Source organism: Dermochelys coriacea, chromosome 10 (genome assembly GCF_009764565.3).
Source record: "Dermochelys coriacea isolate rDerCor1 chromosome 10, rDerCor1.pri.v4, whole genome shotgun sequence".
NCBI classification, from domain to species: domain Eukaryota; kingdom Metazoa; phylum Chordata; order Testudines; family Dermochelyidae; genus Dermochelys; species Dermochelys coriacea.
The window spans coordinates 52,418,658-52,438,853 of record NC_050077.1 but is presented as its reverse complement, the minus strand read 5'-3'; the positions used below and the strand labels follow the sequence as shown (position 1 = coordinate 52,438,853).

The window sequence follows — 20,196 nt, the reverse complement described above, 5'->3', positions numbered from 1 at the left end:
AGGTGGGAAGCATTTGACAGACACACAGCACATTGCACAACAGTTGGGGAAGGGAATTTTGGTTTAGCAAACTGGGGCAAATCCTGGCTCTTGAAAAAATGCTAAATGTTTTGTTTGTGCGGATCAGAAAGGACTTTAGGTTCTAAGGTCCAGATACAGTAGATCACAAAGAACTTTATTTATCTACCTCAGAAAAATACCCAGCAGGGAGTTGAACATGCAGTGCCAGAGCGTTGAGGCTTAAGCTACATATTGTCCTTAGTCACTTTCTTAGGATATCAAAAGCAGGTCCCTTTTGTCATTCACCTTTGGGTGAGGGAGCACTTTAACTGAATTGAAGAAAAATGTGGTCATGCTGCTGATTGCAAACTTTCATGCAATGCTGAGTTGTGCAAACAGCATAACGAACCACTCTTGTTTAATTCAGATACCATTAGTTTCTTATCAACCTCCTGTGAAAGCACGCAGGGAGCCAGAACTAGACCTGAGAAGTTTTGCCTCACAGTTTGTAAAATAAAATGACACCTCTGACATGCTGCATCGATCTCAGTCTGTCTTAGAAAGATCCACTCCAAATGGTGTAGGGATTGGAGATAAACTAGGAAGCACTAAGCCTCGTATTTCTTGTTTTTCCTGACTTTCAGAGGAATGAAGGTCATTGAGAACAGAGCCCAGAAGGATGAGGAGAAAATGGAAATCCAGGAGATCCAGCTTAAAGAGGCCAAGCACATTGCTGAGGAGGCTGACCGCAAGTATGAAGAGGTCAGTTCCTGAGTGCAAATCGAAGAGCTGAGGCCTTACAGGCTTTGACTACTGCTTTTCTCTTTTGTTTGCCTTACAAGTACAAAAGGTCACAAGCATCCCTGTCAATAAGAGAGCAGCACTGTTCCCACAAATGATTGATATGAGAAATAGGCTCCTGAGTGCCTCGAGAGACAAGACTGCGGTTTGACTGCTAGAGATCTGATCCATACTTGGATTCCGTTGCACAAGTATGCGTGGAGATCTGTGCTCATTCCTTCGCAGAGAGTAGCCCACTGAACAGACCCATATTTGATAAAATGGCAGACAAAAATGGACAATAATAGCACAGACAGGATTAAGCACATGTTGCCCTGTCCATCATCCTGTTATGTGATATCATGACATCGCATACCAAGATGCTGGTGCATCAGCTATGATTGCTCCAAAATGACTGAGAGAAGGATCACTGCTGTCTTCAGAGAAGCTATAAAAAGAAAATTTTATTTTTAAACTGTCATGTTGGTGAATGGGAGTAGGGGACATGAAAGTCTTGGTCAGGCGATGCAGTGAGGCCTATATAAGTAACAAGGGTCTAGTGCAGCCAGGAACCCATTAGATTTCCTTGAATCAGTAATTCCACGAGAAGTGTATTGTCCCTATACGTAGAACATTATAATGAGAGATATTATCCAAAGCTTTGGCTGCACTAGCATATAGTGTGCAATAATGTGTGATTTTGTTTGTTTGTTTTATTTGCCTTACTCTAGGTGGCTCGTAAGCTGGTGATCATAGAGAGCGATCTGGAGCGTGCTGAAGAACGTGCTGAACTCTCAGAAGGGTAAGTGCTGTGACTTCCTGGAGAGGTGTGTGAGATACTGCGAGACAGTGACTATACTTGCACGAGATGTTGGCAGTACACTTCTTTGTGTTCAGCTCAAAGCTATGTTTTGCTCATTTACTGTAACGATTGAGATAAATGTTAAACACCAAAGTAAATGGGTGTGTAGGTGTATGTGGGTGCGTGTGTGTTTTTGGTTTTTTTGGGTTTTTTTTTTTTTTTTTTTTTTTTTTTTCACTGCATGCCCTACCTGCACACTGATTTTGTGAATGGCTTTTGTGCATTTCATGTGTTCACTAACAGCCAAGTCCGACAGCTGGAAGAACAATTAAGAATAATGGATCAAACCTTGAAAGCATTAATGGCTGCAGAGGATAAGGTACTGATACTAATATACAGTTTTCAGGTTTAACAGCAACCCAAGTCTTTGATGAGCTTTCATAGCTGTTAGTTCACTCAGTAATGATGAATGAACCTTCACTGCACTCTTTACTCTCTTTGCATCTTGCTTTGGTGGCTTTCTTTGGTCTTTTTTATTTTATTTTATTTATTTAACCTTTACAACTGATCTTTTGGCAGCCAAAAAGAAGCTGAACTATCTCATATTTAAAGGGTCTGTCAGTACTTCCAAGTAAGCCTGGTGCTGTAGGTAACTTGTTTGTAATGGGATTTTTTTTTTTTTAAGAGAATTCTGGCATTGTAATGAATTGCTTTCAATTTGTGATGGATTCAGCTGCTTTTTAGGCCGTTCTTTTGCTCTGTAATTCAGTTTTCATTTTTCTCAATCTTTCTCCCCCCTTTTTTTCTTTCTTTTGCTTGACTGATCTCCCACCTGTCCCCTTTCCTGCCTCTGTTCCAAAATAATAGCAAATGTGCTGAGCTTGAAGAGGAGTTGAAAACTGTGACCAACAACCTGAAGTCGCTGGAGGCTCAGGCTGAGAAGGTAGGCTAGAGCCTTATAACCCCAGTGGCCTGGATTTTTATGCATTGTCCTTAAATGTTTACACCATATTTCAATAAGGATTTTGATAAATGGAAATATTTAGACTTGTTACTTGGATACTATCTGGCCATTGCCAGAAATCTGACATTAATTCAAGTACATAATAAATTATATTTAAATATGCATAACATTAATTATCCGTCAATGTTACTTAAAACTTTATATTTATAGCTTTCAAATGCAATTTGTGTGCTAAGATATTAAATTTTTTCCAATTTGTCCTCCTACCTTAAAATTATAGTACCAAATGCTGCCCTGAGTTACTACTCTGCAACTTGGGCAAAATGTGGCCCTTTTAATACACGAGAGCAAGACCGCTATGTCTTGAAAGATAAATTTAAGTTCATCCATACTTAGAACTAGTATATGGTTATCATTACAATGTAAGATTGTCATACATGTTCTTTTTTCATATAGAGAATATTTGGTCTGACATCTGATGCTCTCTCTAATTACAGTATTCACAAAAGGAAGACAAATATGAAGAGGAGATTAAGATCCTGACTGACAAACTGAAGGAGGTAAAATTAGAACAATCCTGTATTAATGCATTTTACGATACTGCTCTGATTAATGTGAAATTAACTTGTCAGTGTGGAAAATAGCATATTAGGTGCTAGCATCAAAGCTATACAACATTAGACAATATTGGAGGATGATTGTAATATTACACCTATTTCCTATTATTCTGTCATTGAACAGACTTTTTTTTCTCATACTCACTGTTATCTTTGTATTTGTAAATATCATGAAAGTTTCCTAATGTCATTTGTATAGTTTTTGACCTTGTATGTCTTTTTAACTCCAGGCTGAGACCCGTGCTGAATTTGCGGAGAGGTCAGTAACCAAGCTGGAGAAGAGCATTGACGACTTAGAAGGTACGATTGTGCTTTGTTTTTCACACTTCCTGCAGAATAGAAAGCTGATACTCACCCATGGGATTTGTCTAGTGCCCAATCCTACAAATCTTTATTCTATGTGACTAGTCCCAAGCAAATAAGTAGGACTACTCGCATAACTAAAATGGGCAGGATAAGATCCTAAATTAATGATGTGCTTTCCAATCCAAATTTATAACTCACTTAATTAAACTTTTTAGCTGGACAGTGTTTTGCTCTTGCCTGTTTCTTGTTCTTTGATATTCTAAGACTATTTTTTCCTTTAAACTCTTTTACTTGGATATTCAGATAAGGAAAATGATCAGATGGTAAATGTTATTAATATGCTAGTTTAATTACTTTCAAATATCAGCAACGAGTAGTATGTTGTTTGTTATAATTAGGAATATTGAGTTAATTTAATTTATGACTGAGATAAGTGCAGGTCAGGGCAACTATTTCATGGCATAGAACAGCTTCTATTTTCAGTGAAGGTAATGGTTTGTATACACATTCAGGGACACAGCCTATTTAACTCCACAAAGTTTGCATTTAGGGCTCTGATAAATCTATCAAAATTGCAGTAAAGAGAATAGAATTCTCTTTTATCTCGAGAATAGAATTCAATAGTGCTTTGTAATTAAAGGATAAGCTATATGAGACTTACTCCTAAAATTGTGTTGACTTTAAGTTCAGTATTGTAAGAACCTTAATTGCTGATCTAGAAAGCTGACTTGTACAAGAGGTCTTTAAAGGTTATAAAAGAGCCAGCCAGCTGCAGAGAATTTATGGTCACTTTCTCAGTTAAAAAGAAAAATAAGATGCTTGGGAAGAACTAACCCTCTGGAAAAGCTTGAGGGTATGACATCATACAAAACCTAAAACATTTTTAAAGCTGAAGTGGGATACCTGGTTCTCCCTAAGCACCATTTTCAAGACTCTTCCCTCTCCTGCTGGCTTGTAGCTCATTGCATGTGCCTTGATAACTTATATAATCCAAGTTAAATACAGTTTAGGGAAATGGGAATTATTTTTTCGTCGCACACTTTATTTTTTTCGGCTTTATCTATATCTCAGCTTGGCTTACTGATGATTCAGTAATTTTAATTGACTTTTCACATAAAGCTGTTCACCATTTGTATTCCTTCCTAATTTATATATTGTTTGTTTTTGTTCTCTGCCTGCCATGCCACTTCCTTCTATGCACTGTTCCCCTTTTTTGATGCTGTTTCCGGATGGTGTCCCATCCCACCACCTTCACATTCAATCACCTGATTATTCTCCATTTGCTTTCACCTCTGCCTTCCCTGGTGAATGTTAGATGAGTTATATTCTCAGAAACTGAAGTACAAAGCAATCAGCGAGGAGCTGGACCACGCTCTCAATGATATGACTTCCATGTAAATGTCCTCTCAACCTGTGCCTGCACCTGCTTCTCTACCCTCATGATTGTTCAGTTGCAGCCTTGCAAAATTATACTTGCTCACTCTTTAGGGGGAGGAATACGTTGAATGGGTGTGATTTAGTGTTAAAGCATCATTAGTATTTTCTTCATCATGCTAAAGGGTGGACAAGTATTGTGCCTGGCCTGGTAAATTTCCTGACAGTTTTGCAAGGGTGGCTTAATCAACTCACTTTTACCCATTTGTTTTGTATCCATAAACCCTCTTTCCCTTGCAGTTATCTGGCTCATTTCCCTTTGGTTGTTCTTTTACTTTCCACTTCTGAGTTCACTTCTGTTCAAGAATTTCTACAATGCTCATCATTTTGAAGTTGCCAAAAGATAAGAGTCTCCTTACATGCCATACAGAGAATGTTTTTCATTTTATCATAATGATTACCTCTTTAAGACCATTTTTAAAAATAGAAGTGACAGCTGTTGAGATGTGGGTTTTCTGTGAAGATCATTTGAAAAATAAACCTTCACACATTTGTTAGCGGTGAAATAAAGTAGTTTGAGAGAAAAAGCGGTGGAAGTATAGAGTATTGGCTTGAGTAAAAAAGCAGAAATTTTTACTTTGAGTAGAAAAAATGAAAAAGAGATAAAATTGAAAGATACGTAGGGTCTAACCGACCAATGTCTTGTTTGGTTGGTAGAGTGTTGTTTCAAGCAAACCGAATTTTCTTGTGTGCTTTGAAGACATTGAACAGAAGTCAGCTATGCTGAAACCTTTACATTCTCTCCCCCCTCCCCATACTGATAACTCTCATGTGCACTAATTTTTTAAAACTGAGATCAGAAAATCCTGAACGCTTGTGGCTCTGTCTAAAGCACACCTAGCTGTAGATGTTACTTTCAGTTTCTACACTTCACTTTCAGAGTTAACACATTTTAGCCTTTGGCTAGAGCCACCAGTGTTTTTTGCATGTATTGAAGGGTTTACATTTTTTTACCCTGCTTAATTTTTTTTTTAAATCCTTAAATATACAAACTCATTTTTTTATTTTTTTTCCTAACTTCCAAGTGTTGGAACTTCTTGGTTATGGCCTAATATTATCTGTTTTGTATGTTTTGATTCTAAGCCCAGAAATACAATTCCACACAGTGATTTATCACACTAATATCCTTATAAACAGTTGGTAGGACTGTAACAGCTTTATCTCCATTTACAGAGAATAACGTGCAGTGCCTTCCATGCAAAATCTTCTCACTAACAATTGTAGCATAATTTAAATTTGGGAGATTTCCAATTTGAAAGTAGGCTTAAAATCTGAGACAACACCATAAACTTTGAAGGTTTAGTAACTATAACTGCATTTCTGTAATTACCTTTGAATTATAGGTAACTTTTTTTTCGTAAATGGAGTTTAACAAATGGAACGATAATCAGGAATTGACTCTCAACTATAAATACATTTCTCCATAGTTATTTAAATGGAAGCATTTCTATAGCGTTCCAAAAGGAGTGTGGTGTGATATTTCACTAGTAATCATCTTGGCATGTTTGCTTCCACTGTGCTATTACTGCAGCTTTCTGAGTTCTTTCCATTATGCCACTTTTATTTCCCACCTTTTATCTTCATGCAGATAAATTTCTTTGCTTCACCTCTCCAAAGATATCTTCAGCAAGCTGGATAAACCACCTTTCCAAGCTCTTGGATGTTTCATGGGTTCATTGTCCTGTCCTCCAGCTTATTTTTTCCTTTTAGTATCCTGGCTCAGGACATTGCTCTCTTCGTGCCTTCTATTGTACAGAAACTCTACTTCTTTCAATGTAAAATAAACATCCCACTGTGTAAGATGTATCCCTTTTGCTATTCCTTTGCCTTTTATTTATTTACATGATCATTTCAACTATTAATCATATTAAAAATCTGCCTTTTTTTGCCATTAAGGAATTATTTTTGATTTTTTCTTTGTTTTTTTGCTGCCCTTTCCTCCCCCTTCTGACTGACCCCAGCAAACACCTTGCCAAAATATCAACAAAGCAGAATTTCAAAATGAAAAATACCAGTCTATGGCATGATAATGCTACTCTTGGCTATCTTAAACTGGTCGCTTTTGGAACGCAATCCTCTTTTTCTCTCAAATTAAAATTCAGATGATATGACTTTTTCCTTAGAGTTTAGTGTTTTTTTTAGAGTCTTATTGTTGGGCCATAATCTGCAAGGACACAGCTCCCTCTGGGGTCATTCGGTCGTGGGAACATAGCTGAGAGTCCAGTTTGGCCTTTAAGCGTTTGACAGTTGTGTTTTTCTAGAGTCCAAAATTTCCTACTAGCTTGAAGTCTTGATGTGGAAAACTTCCTGCATTATATAAGTTTGTTGTTTAACTTCTAGTAAAAGAACTTTTAAAGGGGTCGCATCAGGTGAAAAATCCTATGGGTTTTTTTTTTCTTTTCAAAATAAGATAACCAAATGTCCCTATCCGTGTTCATTAACAACATGGGTTATAGAATTTTAAAAATTGATTGATCTATCACCATAGATAGGTACTGTTAGTTTACTTTTTACATTTCACTGGGGAGATGAAATACAATAGTTTCACTTTCATTCTTAGTCAGTTTCACAGACTGTGCTAGCACAAAGCTGCAAGTTCGAGTTGCAGAGACTTCAGGGGAATGTTTTTAAATCTGAACAAAAAAAAAATTGTATCGTCATGTATAATTAAAATCTTTCCATTGATCTCAGGTTTTGTAAAATTTTGTCTGACAAAACCGAAATGATGGGTTCAGATTGACCTGACAGTGTTCCTTTTAAATACAAACCATTAAATATTGACGTTTCTTGCTCTTCTACTGTAATGTACAACTAAGCCTTAATGCTGCTTAAGGAGGACTTATGTTCATTTTACCTATTTTAACTTCATTTCCTTCACAATGGAAAAAGTCCTTTTTTTTTAATAGCTTTACATTAAAGTGAATATCAATTGAAACTGAACTGACTACTAATTATTGCTTTCATTTGATTTTGTTGCTAAAGTTCTAATGCTCAAAACGTTTATAAGCTCTGGCCAATGTACTTGAGCTTGAATTTGAGGGTGGTCCATTTTAAAGTAACTTTTTAATTTGGCTATGTCTCATTCCAGTTTGAAAGATACCATCAAGTAACCTCATGTAGAGCTTTTCCATTTATATTTTTAAAACCTGCCATTAGTTGCAATTCTCCATGAGGCTTGAAAATACTTCCTTCATCCCTCCCTGCTGTTTCTTCGCATTTAGTAATTGTTCCTTACTCCCCTCACTTTTTGAATACAGTTGGAAATTACCTCTTCCCCTTTTCTTTAATAACTTTGGCTCATGTGATCTTGTCAGCTCAGTATATCTATTTGTTCACCCATGTTACTGCTTATTAGAAAAAGTTCTGGAACCAGCTGTGGAAGGAACATAATGGATTTATTTATTTATTTATTTATTTATTGTAACTTCAGTAGAGTCTAACCAGATAGTTGCTATGATTGTGAAGACTGTCCAGATTATAAACACATTTATTTTTAAATTTGACTATGGCCTTGCCAATGGTTTTTCTTTCTTTTCTTTTTCTAATTTAAATCTACTAGTTATTAAGGTTAAAAGTCCCTATTTGGCTTTTATGTATACATGTAAAAGTTAGTGAATTAAGCACAAGATCAACATTTCCAAGTGTGGCTAGTTATTTTAACACTAGTCTCAATTTGGGCACATAGAAAGATTGGGAATCCTTACTTCAATGATTTATATAACTTTAGTTTTGACTGACACAGGTAAACATTCAGATTTTAATTCAAATTGTAACACAGTATTATTTCTATAAGCACTAAATGCATTTTGGCATTCAAAATGGAAGCTTAGCTACATTTAGGTTTGGATACAGTTTCCAAGTGTATGTTAATATAAAACATTGACTTGGGAAAAGAGAAGGTAAAAGAGAGAAATTGAGGCAGTCTGGTAGTGGTGTTCTGGTATATCCTCTGATCTTACTCTCCTGGTCAGTGGAGCCTGGGTTCTCAGGAGTAGCAGTTGGTGTTTGCCTCTCATTACATAAGTGCATCCTACAAACTAATTCATGGCAAGGTCTGGCCATCTTTGTGAGGCGCTGGACACCTATCTTCCAGGAGAAAAGCACTGCAGTTGCAGCTATCAAGAAGGGTAAAAGAGGCAAAATGGATGGTTCCCCACAATTGAATAAGTTGTGGAGTAAGGATGTTCAGAAATCTGTGTAGCCCTGTCTCAGAATTCACAGCCAGGCTATCAAGAAAAATACACTAAAAAATGAAAGGGAAACTGAATGCAACTTCATGGAATAGTGCTTTCTAGATTCAGTATCTAAATACTGTAGAGTTTTGTCAAGTCTTGAAAACTAACTCTGTTGACGGTCCTTTAGTAGTGTACAGGCAACACATTCAGCTGTGAATTTGCATGCTATCATTTCATCTATAACAGGAAAGGTGTCTTTTGTGAAAGCTGTCAAAGAGGCACTTGAGTTTTTTTTATTCCAGTTTAAAGACCTCAAAATCTCCCTATTTCAATAGCTGAGAAATACATGTTCTCTTCCTAAAGTACCATTTCAACTACCAAATTGCACAATAAAGAGAACATGCAGTGAAGCATGTGGATCTTGAGCAAATTCCTGTTGAACTCAATGGTTTAAAACTCCAAATGGGAGACTCAGTGGAAAAGCTCCAGTGATTTCAGTGTGACTTGGATTAAGCCAAGAAATAGTGTGCTGTTGACTAACGCATTTCTGCTGCAGTGAAGGCTGATTATACTATTGCTTTTAGTTAGCGAGTATTGAATACGATTCTGCCACCTCTTGTACATCTGCAAGGAGTCCTGGCATTCATAAAACAAGTAAACCCTATGAATTTAAGCAAGGAAGTTTGTTTCATGTGGCTTCACTGAGAATACTGTAGCAATTATCCCATTTTTCTTCTTGTTTTCCTGACTCACAAGCCTACTCCACAAAAGGGGTCTTAGAGAAATCCTATATAGATTGTAAACTATTTCTTGAGCTTTGGAGTAGGTATTTAGTCATCAGAGAGCTAGAATATAAAGGGATCCGTAAGGTAAAGATTTTCTTTCAATGTGTAACTAGTTACTGAACTGTCTGTGGTGTGACTAGTTTCTTTATTAACTCTTGCTCTCCTGTTTCTCTTCTAATCTTTGTTCATTCTGCCTCTCTTTTTCTTCTAACCTGCTTGCTGACTGTACAGACCAACTCTACCAGCAACTTGAGCAAAACAGTCGCCTAACTAATGAACTAAAGCTGGCATTGAATGAGGATTAAACTTTAGTGTGAATAAACTTAGTTGTGTCTAAACATACTTACTCTCAAGTTCCTTAAGAATGAATGAGTCAAGGTAGAAATATGCAAGAAACCTATAAATTGATTTCCAACCGATTGTAACTGCTGTAAATTAATGGATGAAATTCTCAGTTCACTCTTGGGGAAAGAAGTGCAAGTGGAAAAGTAACGCTTCTGATAAGGCTCCCGTAGTTTCTTGGAGCAGCCACAAATTCTTTCTTTGCCTGTGTAATAGTGTCTTTCCACTTCAGTACCAGTTACAATAGGTAGCTGATGGTATTTTAAAAATGAACCCCCCTCTTTGTAGAGAGATCATAATCCTTTTTAGCTGATGTCACAAATTAGAGTTTTACTGGTAACTAGAGGAAGAAAAATATTAGCCAAGATTCAGGTTTCAAAACCAAAATAAAATATATTCCCAGCTGTTTTGTATCTGGAAATTTAATGCACTGTTTTGAATTACTATAAAATTGGCTTGTATATGAATAAAAGCAGTCCTGAAATAGGAACGCCTTTTGGAAATACCTGGTCAGTTTAGAGGTATGCTTGCATCACAATAAAGTTGGTTTTACTGGATTCTGGTAGCATGTAGCTCCAGAACATTGTGCTCACATACTATATCACGTAAGAGTGTTAAATGACAGGTCTATTAAAAAAAAAAAAAGTGTGCATGCAACATAAAACTACTAACTGCCAATAAAACTGCTGCTGTTTTATTTAGCAGCTAATATAACTTGTTAATTTTAGTTTTTGGTTCTTTTGTTCTCGTTCTCTGCAAGTTATGAATTATAATGCGACTTCAAAAGTGTGGAACTGCCTAGAATACAGATTAGCAAATTCTGTCATTTATTGTTAGCCTGTTCATTTAAAAAAAAATTAAACCTCCCCATTGCCACAGCACATGGCTTCTGGAATTTACAAAAATCTAGTCTATTTTTGGCAATGTGTTGTTTTTAACATACATAGCTGCAGAACAGTTCAAAACTTGCATCACTTGCAGTTCATTTTGTTAGTTGGACCGTTCCCTTGCTGTCTTGGCTGGGAACATAGGTATTTATGAGCATGTACATTTCTTATCATAATAAACCCCTCCATTATACGTGATGATTGCATGCCTTCATATAAAGAAAATTGATGTGTCCAAAGAGCTGCTATTCACATTTTGATTTTCTAATCCCATAACAGAGAAAGTGGCGCATGCCAAAGAAGAAAACCTTAGTATGCATCAGATGCTGGATCAAACTTTACTGGAGTTAAACAACATGTGAAAACCTCCTTAGCTGCAACCACATATATATTCCTTTGTTTTTACACCTGCTTGCCATGAAACCCCTTAAATATGTTTTTATTTTAGTTTCACCACAGTCACAGGAACATCTGCTAAATACTAGGCAGGGGTCAGGGAAACACCAAAATGGGCAAGCCATATGCAGGTTGAACTATTATGGTTTCAATGTGCCATTTCCCAATATAATGTTGCCTACACTTTGTAGAGAGTTCAGCAACACCAGTATGCTTAGTCTGTCCAGGCATCTTTGATATGTCAGAAAGAATACCACCTCAAGTGCCAGCTATATATTTAACAAAACAGTTAATGTTGGAGAGACAAATCAGGTGTGGACTGGTGCTACTTTGAACAAAAGGTACAACTGTGGTCTTTTGTTTGATATTGTACAAATCAGAAGTTAGTCCAGCATGGTAATTTATTTTATCTGAATTTTATTGAGCTGTGCTAATTCAATAAAACCAAGAATTTAAACATACAATATTTAAGACTTTTTGGTTTTTAACTTGTATATCTGCAGCTCATTACAAATGTGTAGGTCAGCATTTCAGCTTGAGTATCCATTCCATTGTATTTTTCATGTTGAAATGAAAGATTAAGTAAATTCTGGAGAAAACATAAATTTGAGAGATTGTTTTAAAATGTATTTTATTTGTGTGGAATTGGGGGGAATTTATAGATTGGTATTTGCCTCACTTCATTTTACACACATATTGAGCAATTTTAAAAGTATACCTGTATGTAAACATTGTATAATGATATGAAATAAAACGCACATTTTAGGACATTTTTTAAAATTTTGCTGTCTTGTGATTTATATTTTGAATTTTTTCAGCTTTTTGTCTATGTAAAGCATGAGTATGCATGGATGTGGCTCATTGGGATAAAATATATTGAAAAGCTGGCTTTCCATCTTCTCTAAAAGTAAAGTGAAAGCAATGCCAAAATGAATAACTTATTACATTTTGTTTGCCCTATTACTAGAGGGTCACAGTAGTTAAAAAAAATTTTAAAAAACTATTTGTGCTATAATAACATGCTCTTAATTTTTAATTATTGTTGTGTGTGTATATTCTTAGAGATTGGTCCAAACAAACCTCCCAATCCAAACACACTCAGGACTTCTCTTCACTGCAGAGATAACTCAAATCATAACTCAAGTATTGCCCCTAACTCGAGTCTGTCCAAACCCTTATTTTGAGTATGGTAGTGCTTTTAACTCGAATTGTCTGACTCCTTGGGATATAGACTACAATTCTAGTTAGCATGTCTTGCCAGCTGCTAATATACCATTCTGTGTAGCTTGAACATTATTTCATAGTCAAGCAGTTAACTGGGCAGTAAAGACATGTATCCTCACACTCTGAACCAGTTTTACAGCTCAGACCCATCTCTCTATACTGGTGGATAGGATTTTCAAAAGGCCTTGGCCTTGGCCTAACTCGGTTCTCAGTGAAGTCAGTGACAAAGCTCCCAACAATGAGCGCATCTGAAAATCCCACCATGGCATATTTGTATATCTTAGATATTAATGTACTTGATATAGTAACTCTTTGAAAGTTCTGTGGTCAAGCCCACTCTGAATGAGCTATTCTTTTCCTCTCCCCTCATAGTTTCAGCAGCTGGATTCTAAACATGCATTTGTCTTTATTTTAATTGCCTGCTTTGTCACTGGAGAACTTGAAAAAATGGGGATGGGGTGGATTGGTGACTATTATGCCTCATCCCCCTTTTTTTTCTATGCACACACCCTGGTTGCTGGGAGAGGGGATATGCTACCTATCCTCCTTCCTTTCTCTCAGCAGCCAGGGTAGTGGAATGGGAGCAAGTTAAAAAGATGCTTCCAGATCATCCAAAGGTTTGTACTACTGGATCCTGGGCAATTGATAGAAACTAAGGAACTTCACAATGTCATGTGCTCTGTAAGAAATAGTGGAAGGATAAGGAAGCAGGAAATGTTTTCAGGTACTAATTGGGGAGGAGGGAAAATATACCGGAGCTGCTTCTCCATTGCCCCTCACCACTGTAGAAAGGGGATGGAAATTTTGGTAATTAATTGATCTTAAATATTCAGGGTAAATAGGACTAATCCCCTGAGATAGGATATTAGATGGATGGGATCTCAGTTACCCAGGAAAGAATTTTCTGTAGTATCTAGCTGGTGAATCTTGCCCATATGCTCAGGGTTTAGCTGATCGCCATATTTGGGGTCAGGAAGGAATTTTCCTCCAGAGCAGATTGGAGAGGCTCTGGAGGTTTTTCGCCTTCCTCTGTAGTATGGGGCACGGGTCACTTGAGAGAGGATTCTCTGCTCCTTGAAGTCTTTAAACCATGATTTGAGGACTTCAATAGCTCAGACATAGGTGAGGTTTTCGTAGGAGTGGGTGGGTGAGATTCTGTGGCCTGCATTGTGCAGGAGGTCGGACTAGATGATCAGAATGGTCCCTTCTGACCTTAGTATCTATGAATTTATAACATGGCAGGGAATATTTCCAGTGTCACAGGCCTCCCTCAGTTGTGCAGAGCTGCTGTTATGGCACTATATCTGCCCCCCACCAAGTCCCGAGTGTAAGGGTGGGCTAGAACATTGCCAGAGCTTTTCCCTGCTTCAGCTATTATCTGTTTCCCATAACCCATGCGTGGCTATGGGAAACAAGCAGAATATGTAAGAGGAGCTCTAGATCTGATCTAACTTGGATGGGGCTGTCCCTCAGAAGATGTGAAAATACCAGAGGTGCAAAAATAGATTATATTAATAATCCCCTTTCTTTAGTGCAAGGCTGGAATGCCACATGATGGGGCTGTAAGAGTCCAATCCTGCACTTGCTCACTGTTGTGAAGTCGACGGGACTGCTCACAGTAGTATATCCTATGCTAGGTAGTATTGGTTTGTAGGATTGGGCCCGAGGCCACAGTGAGTCATTGCCTGGGCTGGGATATGAATGGAGGCATTCTTGGCTCTCAGCCCTTAGTTAAATGCTACAGAGTATACTGACTCTCCCAATGGCTGTTTTAATGGTCCTATAGACTGTCCTTGTATGCTTAGTTTTAAACTACTATACGCTTGAGTAAGGACAAACCTTTTATGTATACACATTAAAATCTCTCGCCTTCAAGGAAGCAATGAATAGTGCTTCCCCCTTCTTGTGTGGTTGTTACGTTTCCAATATCTCTTAATGAGATGATCTTAAAATGGCAAATGTCTGCCAACAGAGATGTGAATTCAGCTGAAAGTCACATTCTTTCTCTCAGCTCCTGTAGTAACTTTCCTCAAATGAAGTGCTGTAATGGTTGTTATAAGCCTTCACAATAGGCAAATAAATGCCTACCTTCTCCTTGGAGAACTGATGGTAAATGTGAGCTCTAGAGAATGAGCCAGCCCCACTTGGCTTTTATTTGCTGACTCTAGCCACAGGCAGTGCACACAGATGTACACTTGTATTGGCACAATAAAATCTGTTTGGATCAGGCTAATCATGTATTTCATACCCCTGAGCCATTTGCCATTGTGGGCCCACTCCTATAGTTCTTTAGCAGGCAAGACCCATTGATGTGAGAGTGTGACTGTTTGCATGCAGGATCAGTTGTGCCACTTTTAGAACCAAATCTAACTCCTAACAAACATGGGTTTCTCTCCCTACTGCTGTTGCCCATTCCTTACAGCAGAAATGCTGACTCATGAAATTGAGTTAATAGAAAATTGATTTTGTTAAATCACTGAATCCCATGTCATTTTGAGTTTTCTGCAGCGTACGTTCTCGTGTGACAGTCCAATTCATTTCTTCCATGAATGCCAGAATACATTTGGCAGATTTAAATCTACCATTATGTATTACTTGTCCAGCACTTTAAACATGCTGTAGTGCTTTGCATATGTAATATCTATTAGGTACTTTTCCCAGTCACCTGTGATCTGTCCTTTCTCAGTAAAATATTGTCAGTCCCCATCAATGGGACATGACCCTTTAGAGAATTAGCTCTAAGAGGAATTTAACGGGCCAATTTCTGCTCTCATTTCCACTAGTGGAAAACTGGGTTAAGATCACTAACTTCAATGGAATTACTCTCAATTCTTACAGGTGGAAGTAAGAGCAGAAATTGGCCCAAAATAATTAGCAAGCAAAAAATACAAAGAATCAAAAGAGGAGGAGATTAAAAAATATCAGCCAGTCCACTGTGAAGTGGGATATCTTTCTTTAGACATTTTTTTTTTTGGACACAGATTTGTATTTTGAGGAGTTTTTTATTTAATAAAATAGGAACATTAATGAAAGAATGATTGGGAATTAAGGCAAAAAGGTTAACGAAAGGTTAATATTATAGAGAAAATAAGTGGAGATTTTCCATCCTAATATGTTCTCTTGGAAAACACACACAGGAATACTTTTTTTTTTTTTTTTTTTAAATGGAGGAAGGCTGTTTAATTTTCCTTCTTCAGTTGTTTTGTGTTCTTTCCAAGAGTTACGCTATGGAAAATCAGTATAAATGTGAATAGGATTCTTGGCTGCAACTGCAAACCTATCTCATTGTTTCTAAGCCAGAGCCCTGCCAATTTGTAAACTATTCCTGAGTATTGCATAAACATAGGGTACCCCTAAAAATGAATGGCGCTTAGTAAGCAATGTGGATGTGGGTCAGTTGATTTATATAGGGGAGAGCATTGAAGAAGTCACAAAAAACCTTTTCTGTGCAGAGAATTCAAATGCTATTTCTGTTAATAGTTAGTAAAGATGTTGACCTGGGCTGCACCATTTCCCACAGCCTCATAATCTGATTTCTGTAACCCACTGAAATTCTACATCCTTGTAACCTAGGAAGCTATTGCATTCAAAGGACCTAATACTGCATGTCCTACAAAGGCCAAATTCCCATTGATTTAAGTGGAAGATTTGCCTGTATAAGGACACCCATATTGGGTCCCATTTTGTCACTTCTTCACTCACAGGTCATCAAATGCCAGGAGTCCTTAGTGTAGCATTAATATATATTGGTCTCTTCTTCCTACTTCGCAATTTTTTTTAAACAGTAGCTCCTCCTGAACACTGTTAGTCCACTGCAACTGACACGTATAAGATGAGATGCACATTTCATACAGCAGCTTGCAAAGTCGTATGAAAATCAGTTTCATTTGTATACAGCATTGAACAGCAAATATGAGATACAAGTATTGGGAACAAAAAACTAACTTTGGCCCCAGTCCTGCAAAGTGTTGGCCCTTATTCTTATGCAGAGCCCTGCTTGGAAACTGCATTTGCAGATCTCTTTGATGATCAGCACCTCTAACAGTGTTCTCCAGTTTCCATACTAAAATGCTACCAGAAATAATTTAATTGTAAGCTCCTTTGGCAGCAAAGACTTGGCCATTTTTCACTTGCAAAGCGTTGTGTATACTATGGGCTTGATGAAAAGTCCACTGAAGTCAATTAGTCTTTCAACTTCAGTGGTTTTTTGGATGAAGTCCTAAGGTCAAGTGAGAGCTCTGATACAGTCCTGTAGTGTTTCTGAAAAGAAATTTGTGGGAGAATGACCATAATGGGGCACTCTACCTCGAACAGCCCCTTACAATATGTGCTAACTACTTATGCTAAACCATCTTTTCCAGTTTGCGTTTAGCTGTGCCGCTTGAAGTACCTTTCCCAGCCCTGAAGAAGTGGTCTGTGTGGCTTGAAGGCTTGTTTCTCTCACCAACAGAAATTGATCAAGTAAAAGATATTACCTCATCCATCTTGTCTCTCTAATAGCCTGGGACCCACACAGCTACAACTACGCTGCATACAAGCTTAACTACAGTAACTCCTTGCTGAACGTGTAGCTATGTTCCTGAAAAAATGCTACTTTAAGCGAAACAATGTTAAGCGAATCCAATTTCCCCATAAGTACTAATGTAAATAGGAGGGTTAGGTTCCAGGGAAATTTTTTTCACCAGACAAAAGCCTATCTTTTATATATAGATATATCTACAGACCGTTTTAAGTTTTAAGCAATTTAATACTGTACACAACGATGATTGTGAAGCTTGGTTGAGGTGGTGGAGTCAGGGGGTGGAAGAGGGTGGGATATTTCCCCGGGGAATGCCTTGCTGCTAAATGACGAACTAGCACTCGGCTAAGCCCTCAAAGATTAACACGTTAATGTAGCCTCACGCTCTACAAGGCAGCACAAATGGAGAGAGGAGACACAGCATGGCAGAAAGACAGACACACCGTGTGTGTGTGTGTGTGAGAGAGAGAGAGATGCACATTGCCTCTTTAAGTACACTGCCTTTTTAAGTAGATCAGCAAGTTGAGACAGCAGCAAGCTGCCAGCAAGCTCTCTCTGTCCTGAGCCCTGTCCTATCCTTCCCCTTCTCCCCCGCCCTGTGTTTTGTGGAGATGGGGTACAGGAGCAGGGAGAGGGGGACACCCTGATATTAGCAACCCTCTGTCATAAATATAAAGGGAAGGGTAACCACCTTTCTGTATAGAGAACTATAAAATCCTTCCTGGCAAAACCCTTACACTTGTAAAAGTTTAAGAAGCTAGGATAACCTCGCTGGCACCTGACCAAAATGACCAATGAGGACACAAGTTACTTTCAAAGCTGGAGGGGGGGGGACGACAAAGGGTCTGTCTTTTTATGTGATGCTTTTGCCAGGATCAGGTCAGGAATGTTCTTCAGAACTTCTGTAAAAAGTTAGTAAGCAATCTAACTAGAAATGCATTAGATTTTCTTTTGTTTAAAAAAACAATGGCTGGTAAATAAGCTGTGCTGAATGGAATGTATATTCCTGCTTTTGTGTCTTTTTGTAACTTAAGGTTTTGCCTAGAGGGATTCTCTATGTTTTGAATCTAATTACCCTGTAAGGTATTTACCATCCTGATTTTACAGAGGTGATTCTTTTACTTTTTCTTTAACTAAAATTCTTCTTTTAAGATCCTGATTGCTTTTTCATTGTTCTTAAGATCCAAGGGTTTGGGTCTGTGTTCACCTATTCAAATTGGTAAGGATTTTTATCAAGCCTTCCCCAGGAAAGGGGGTGTAGGCTTGGGGGGATATTTTGGGGAGAACACGTCTCCAAGTGGGCTCTTTCCCTGTTCTTTGTTTAATACGCTTGGTGGTGGCAGCATAGGGTTCAAGGACAAGGCAAAGTTTGTACCTTGAGGAAGTTTTTAACCTAAGCTGGTAAGAATAAGCTTAGGGGGTCTTTCATGCAGGTCCCCACATCTGTACCCAAGAGTTCAGAGTGGGGAAGGAACCTAGACATGGTGACAGAGCAGTGAGATCAATTTGAGATTTTTTGGGGGATCATTTTGAACCAGAAGCACAGTAGGACATTTTTTTTCCTTTGGGCTGCTTGGAAACAGGTTTTAAGCTGACAGCAGTTAGAGGGTTTTTTTTGTCTCTGCCTGGGAGGTCAAAGCAGCAAGCATAACAAAGGGATTTGTCTTTTTTGAGCTGGAGTTTTCTCTACCTCAAAGCAGGGTAGTTAACCTCCTGCAGGAAATTCACAAGTTTTTCACAGACCTGAAGAGGTTTTTGTTTTTTGGTTTTTTTTAGCTAAGAGCAGCTAGAGGGGTTTTCTTTCTATTTGCCTGGAGACAAAGGTGTTAGGGTTTTTTTAAAAGGATTTTTCTATAGGCTGAGAATAGCTATCAGAGAACAAAGGTATCATTATTACAGCACAGCAAAATTTTACAAGCCACTTTTTTTGTCTTTTTTTTAACTCTGAGGTGTAAAGTTAGTTAAAAACAGAGAGGTTAAGATGACAGAATCCAAGGCGGAAAAAGCCAAAGAGGCTGCCCACAGGAGAGCTATGGAGGTAAAGGAAAAAGAATAGAAGCATGCTGAGGAGGAAAGGGAGGCTGCCCACAGGAGAGAACTGGAGGCAGCGAAAGAGGCAGAAAAAACCCAAGAAGCTGCCCACAGGAGAGCTATGGAGGCAAGGGAAAAAGAACGGGAGGAAAAGGAAAAAGAGGAAGCATGCACTGGAGATGGAGAAGGCAAAGGCCTAGCAGAATATACTAACAAACCTAGCAATCTTTCTCCAGGTACCGCTTCACATCCCAGGAAGTTCCCCACCTACAAGACAGGCGATGATACCGAGGCCGCCTTAGAAAACTTCGAAAGGGCCTGCCTTGGGTACAGCATCTCTACAGACCAACACATGGTAGAGCTGAAGCCGCAGCTCAGTGGACCCTTAGCCGAGGTGGCGGCTGAAATGCCTAAGGAACACAAGAACGAGTATGAACTGTTTAAAACCAAGGTGAGAGTCAGAATGGGGCTAACACCCGAGCATTCCTGTCGGCGGTTCGGAGCCCAAAGGTGGAAACAAGACGTGTCATTTACCCGACATGCCTACCGCATTGTGAAACATTGGGATGCCTGGATATCAGGAGCAAGTGTTAAATCTCCAGAAGAGTTGCCCTTCCTAATGCAAATGAAGCAGTTCTTAGAGGGTGTTCCTGAGGAAATAGAAAGATACATCCTAGATGGGAAGCCCACAACTGTAATTGAGGTGGGGGAGATGAGAGCCAAATGGGTGGAGGTGACAGAAAAGAAAAAAACTAGTAGCAGTTGCGGCGAATATCAGAAGGGGCAAGCCGGAACAAAATGGGTGGAGGGAGGAGAGAGGAACAATCCTGGTCGCAGTTGGAGCGGAGACCAGAAGGGACAACCTCTGACCTCACCCTACTACCGGGGACAGCCCAAGGCCCCAACTACACACCAAGGAACACTCCAGACACCT

The 20,196-nt window shown here is 38.5% G+C and overlaps 1 protein-coding gene and 1 long non-coding RNA gene across 25 annotated transcripts in view; one reads left to right on the top strand and one right to left on the bottom strand.

Annotated features, from left to right (window-relative positions):
• The window catches only part of TPM1 (tropomyosin 1), a 23,144-nt gene extending 10,876 nt beyond the window's left edge, over nucleotides 1-12,268 (top strand). For 4 of the 24 annotated variants that reach the window (XM_038418746.2, XM_038418747.2, XM_038418757.2 and 1 more), the window contains 6 exons: nucleotides 645-762; nucleotides 1,512-1,582; nucleotides 2,450-2,525; nucleotides 3,044-3,106; nucleotides 3,394-3,463; nucleotides 11,372-12,268. In XM_038418746.2, the coding sequence (XP_038274674.1) occupies nucleotides 645-762; nucleotides 1,512-1,582; nucleotides 2,450-2,525; nucleotides 3,044-3,106; nucleotides 3,394-3,463; nucleotides 11,372-11,454 (481 nt within the window). In that variant the 3' untranslated portion in view covers nucleotides 11,455-12,268. Of the gene's footprint in view, nucleotides 1-644; nucleotides 763-1,511; nucleotides 1,583-1,885; nucleotides 1,962-2,449; nucleotides 2,526-3,043; nucleotides 3,107-3,393; nucleotides 3,464-4,784; nucleotides 4,868-6,491 lie in introns of those variants that run through there. The other 20 variants (XM_038418743.2, XM_038418744.2, XM_038418752.2 and 17 more) reach the window with 13 other exon arrangements.
• Nucleotides 1-20,196, bottom strand: part of LOC122456013 — a 22,982-nt gene extending 2,786 nt beyond the window's left edge. Inside the window, exons 1-2 of the long non-coding RNA XR_006274613.1 lie at nucleotides 20,184-20,196; nucleotides 14,464-14,466 (exon numbers count right to left, since the gene is read on the bottom strand). This is a non-coding gene — a long non-coding RNA (uncharacterized LOC122456013). The remainder of the gene's footprint in view (nucleotides 1-14,463; nucleotides 14,467-20,183) is intronic.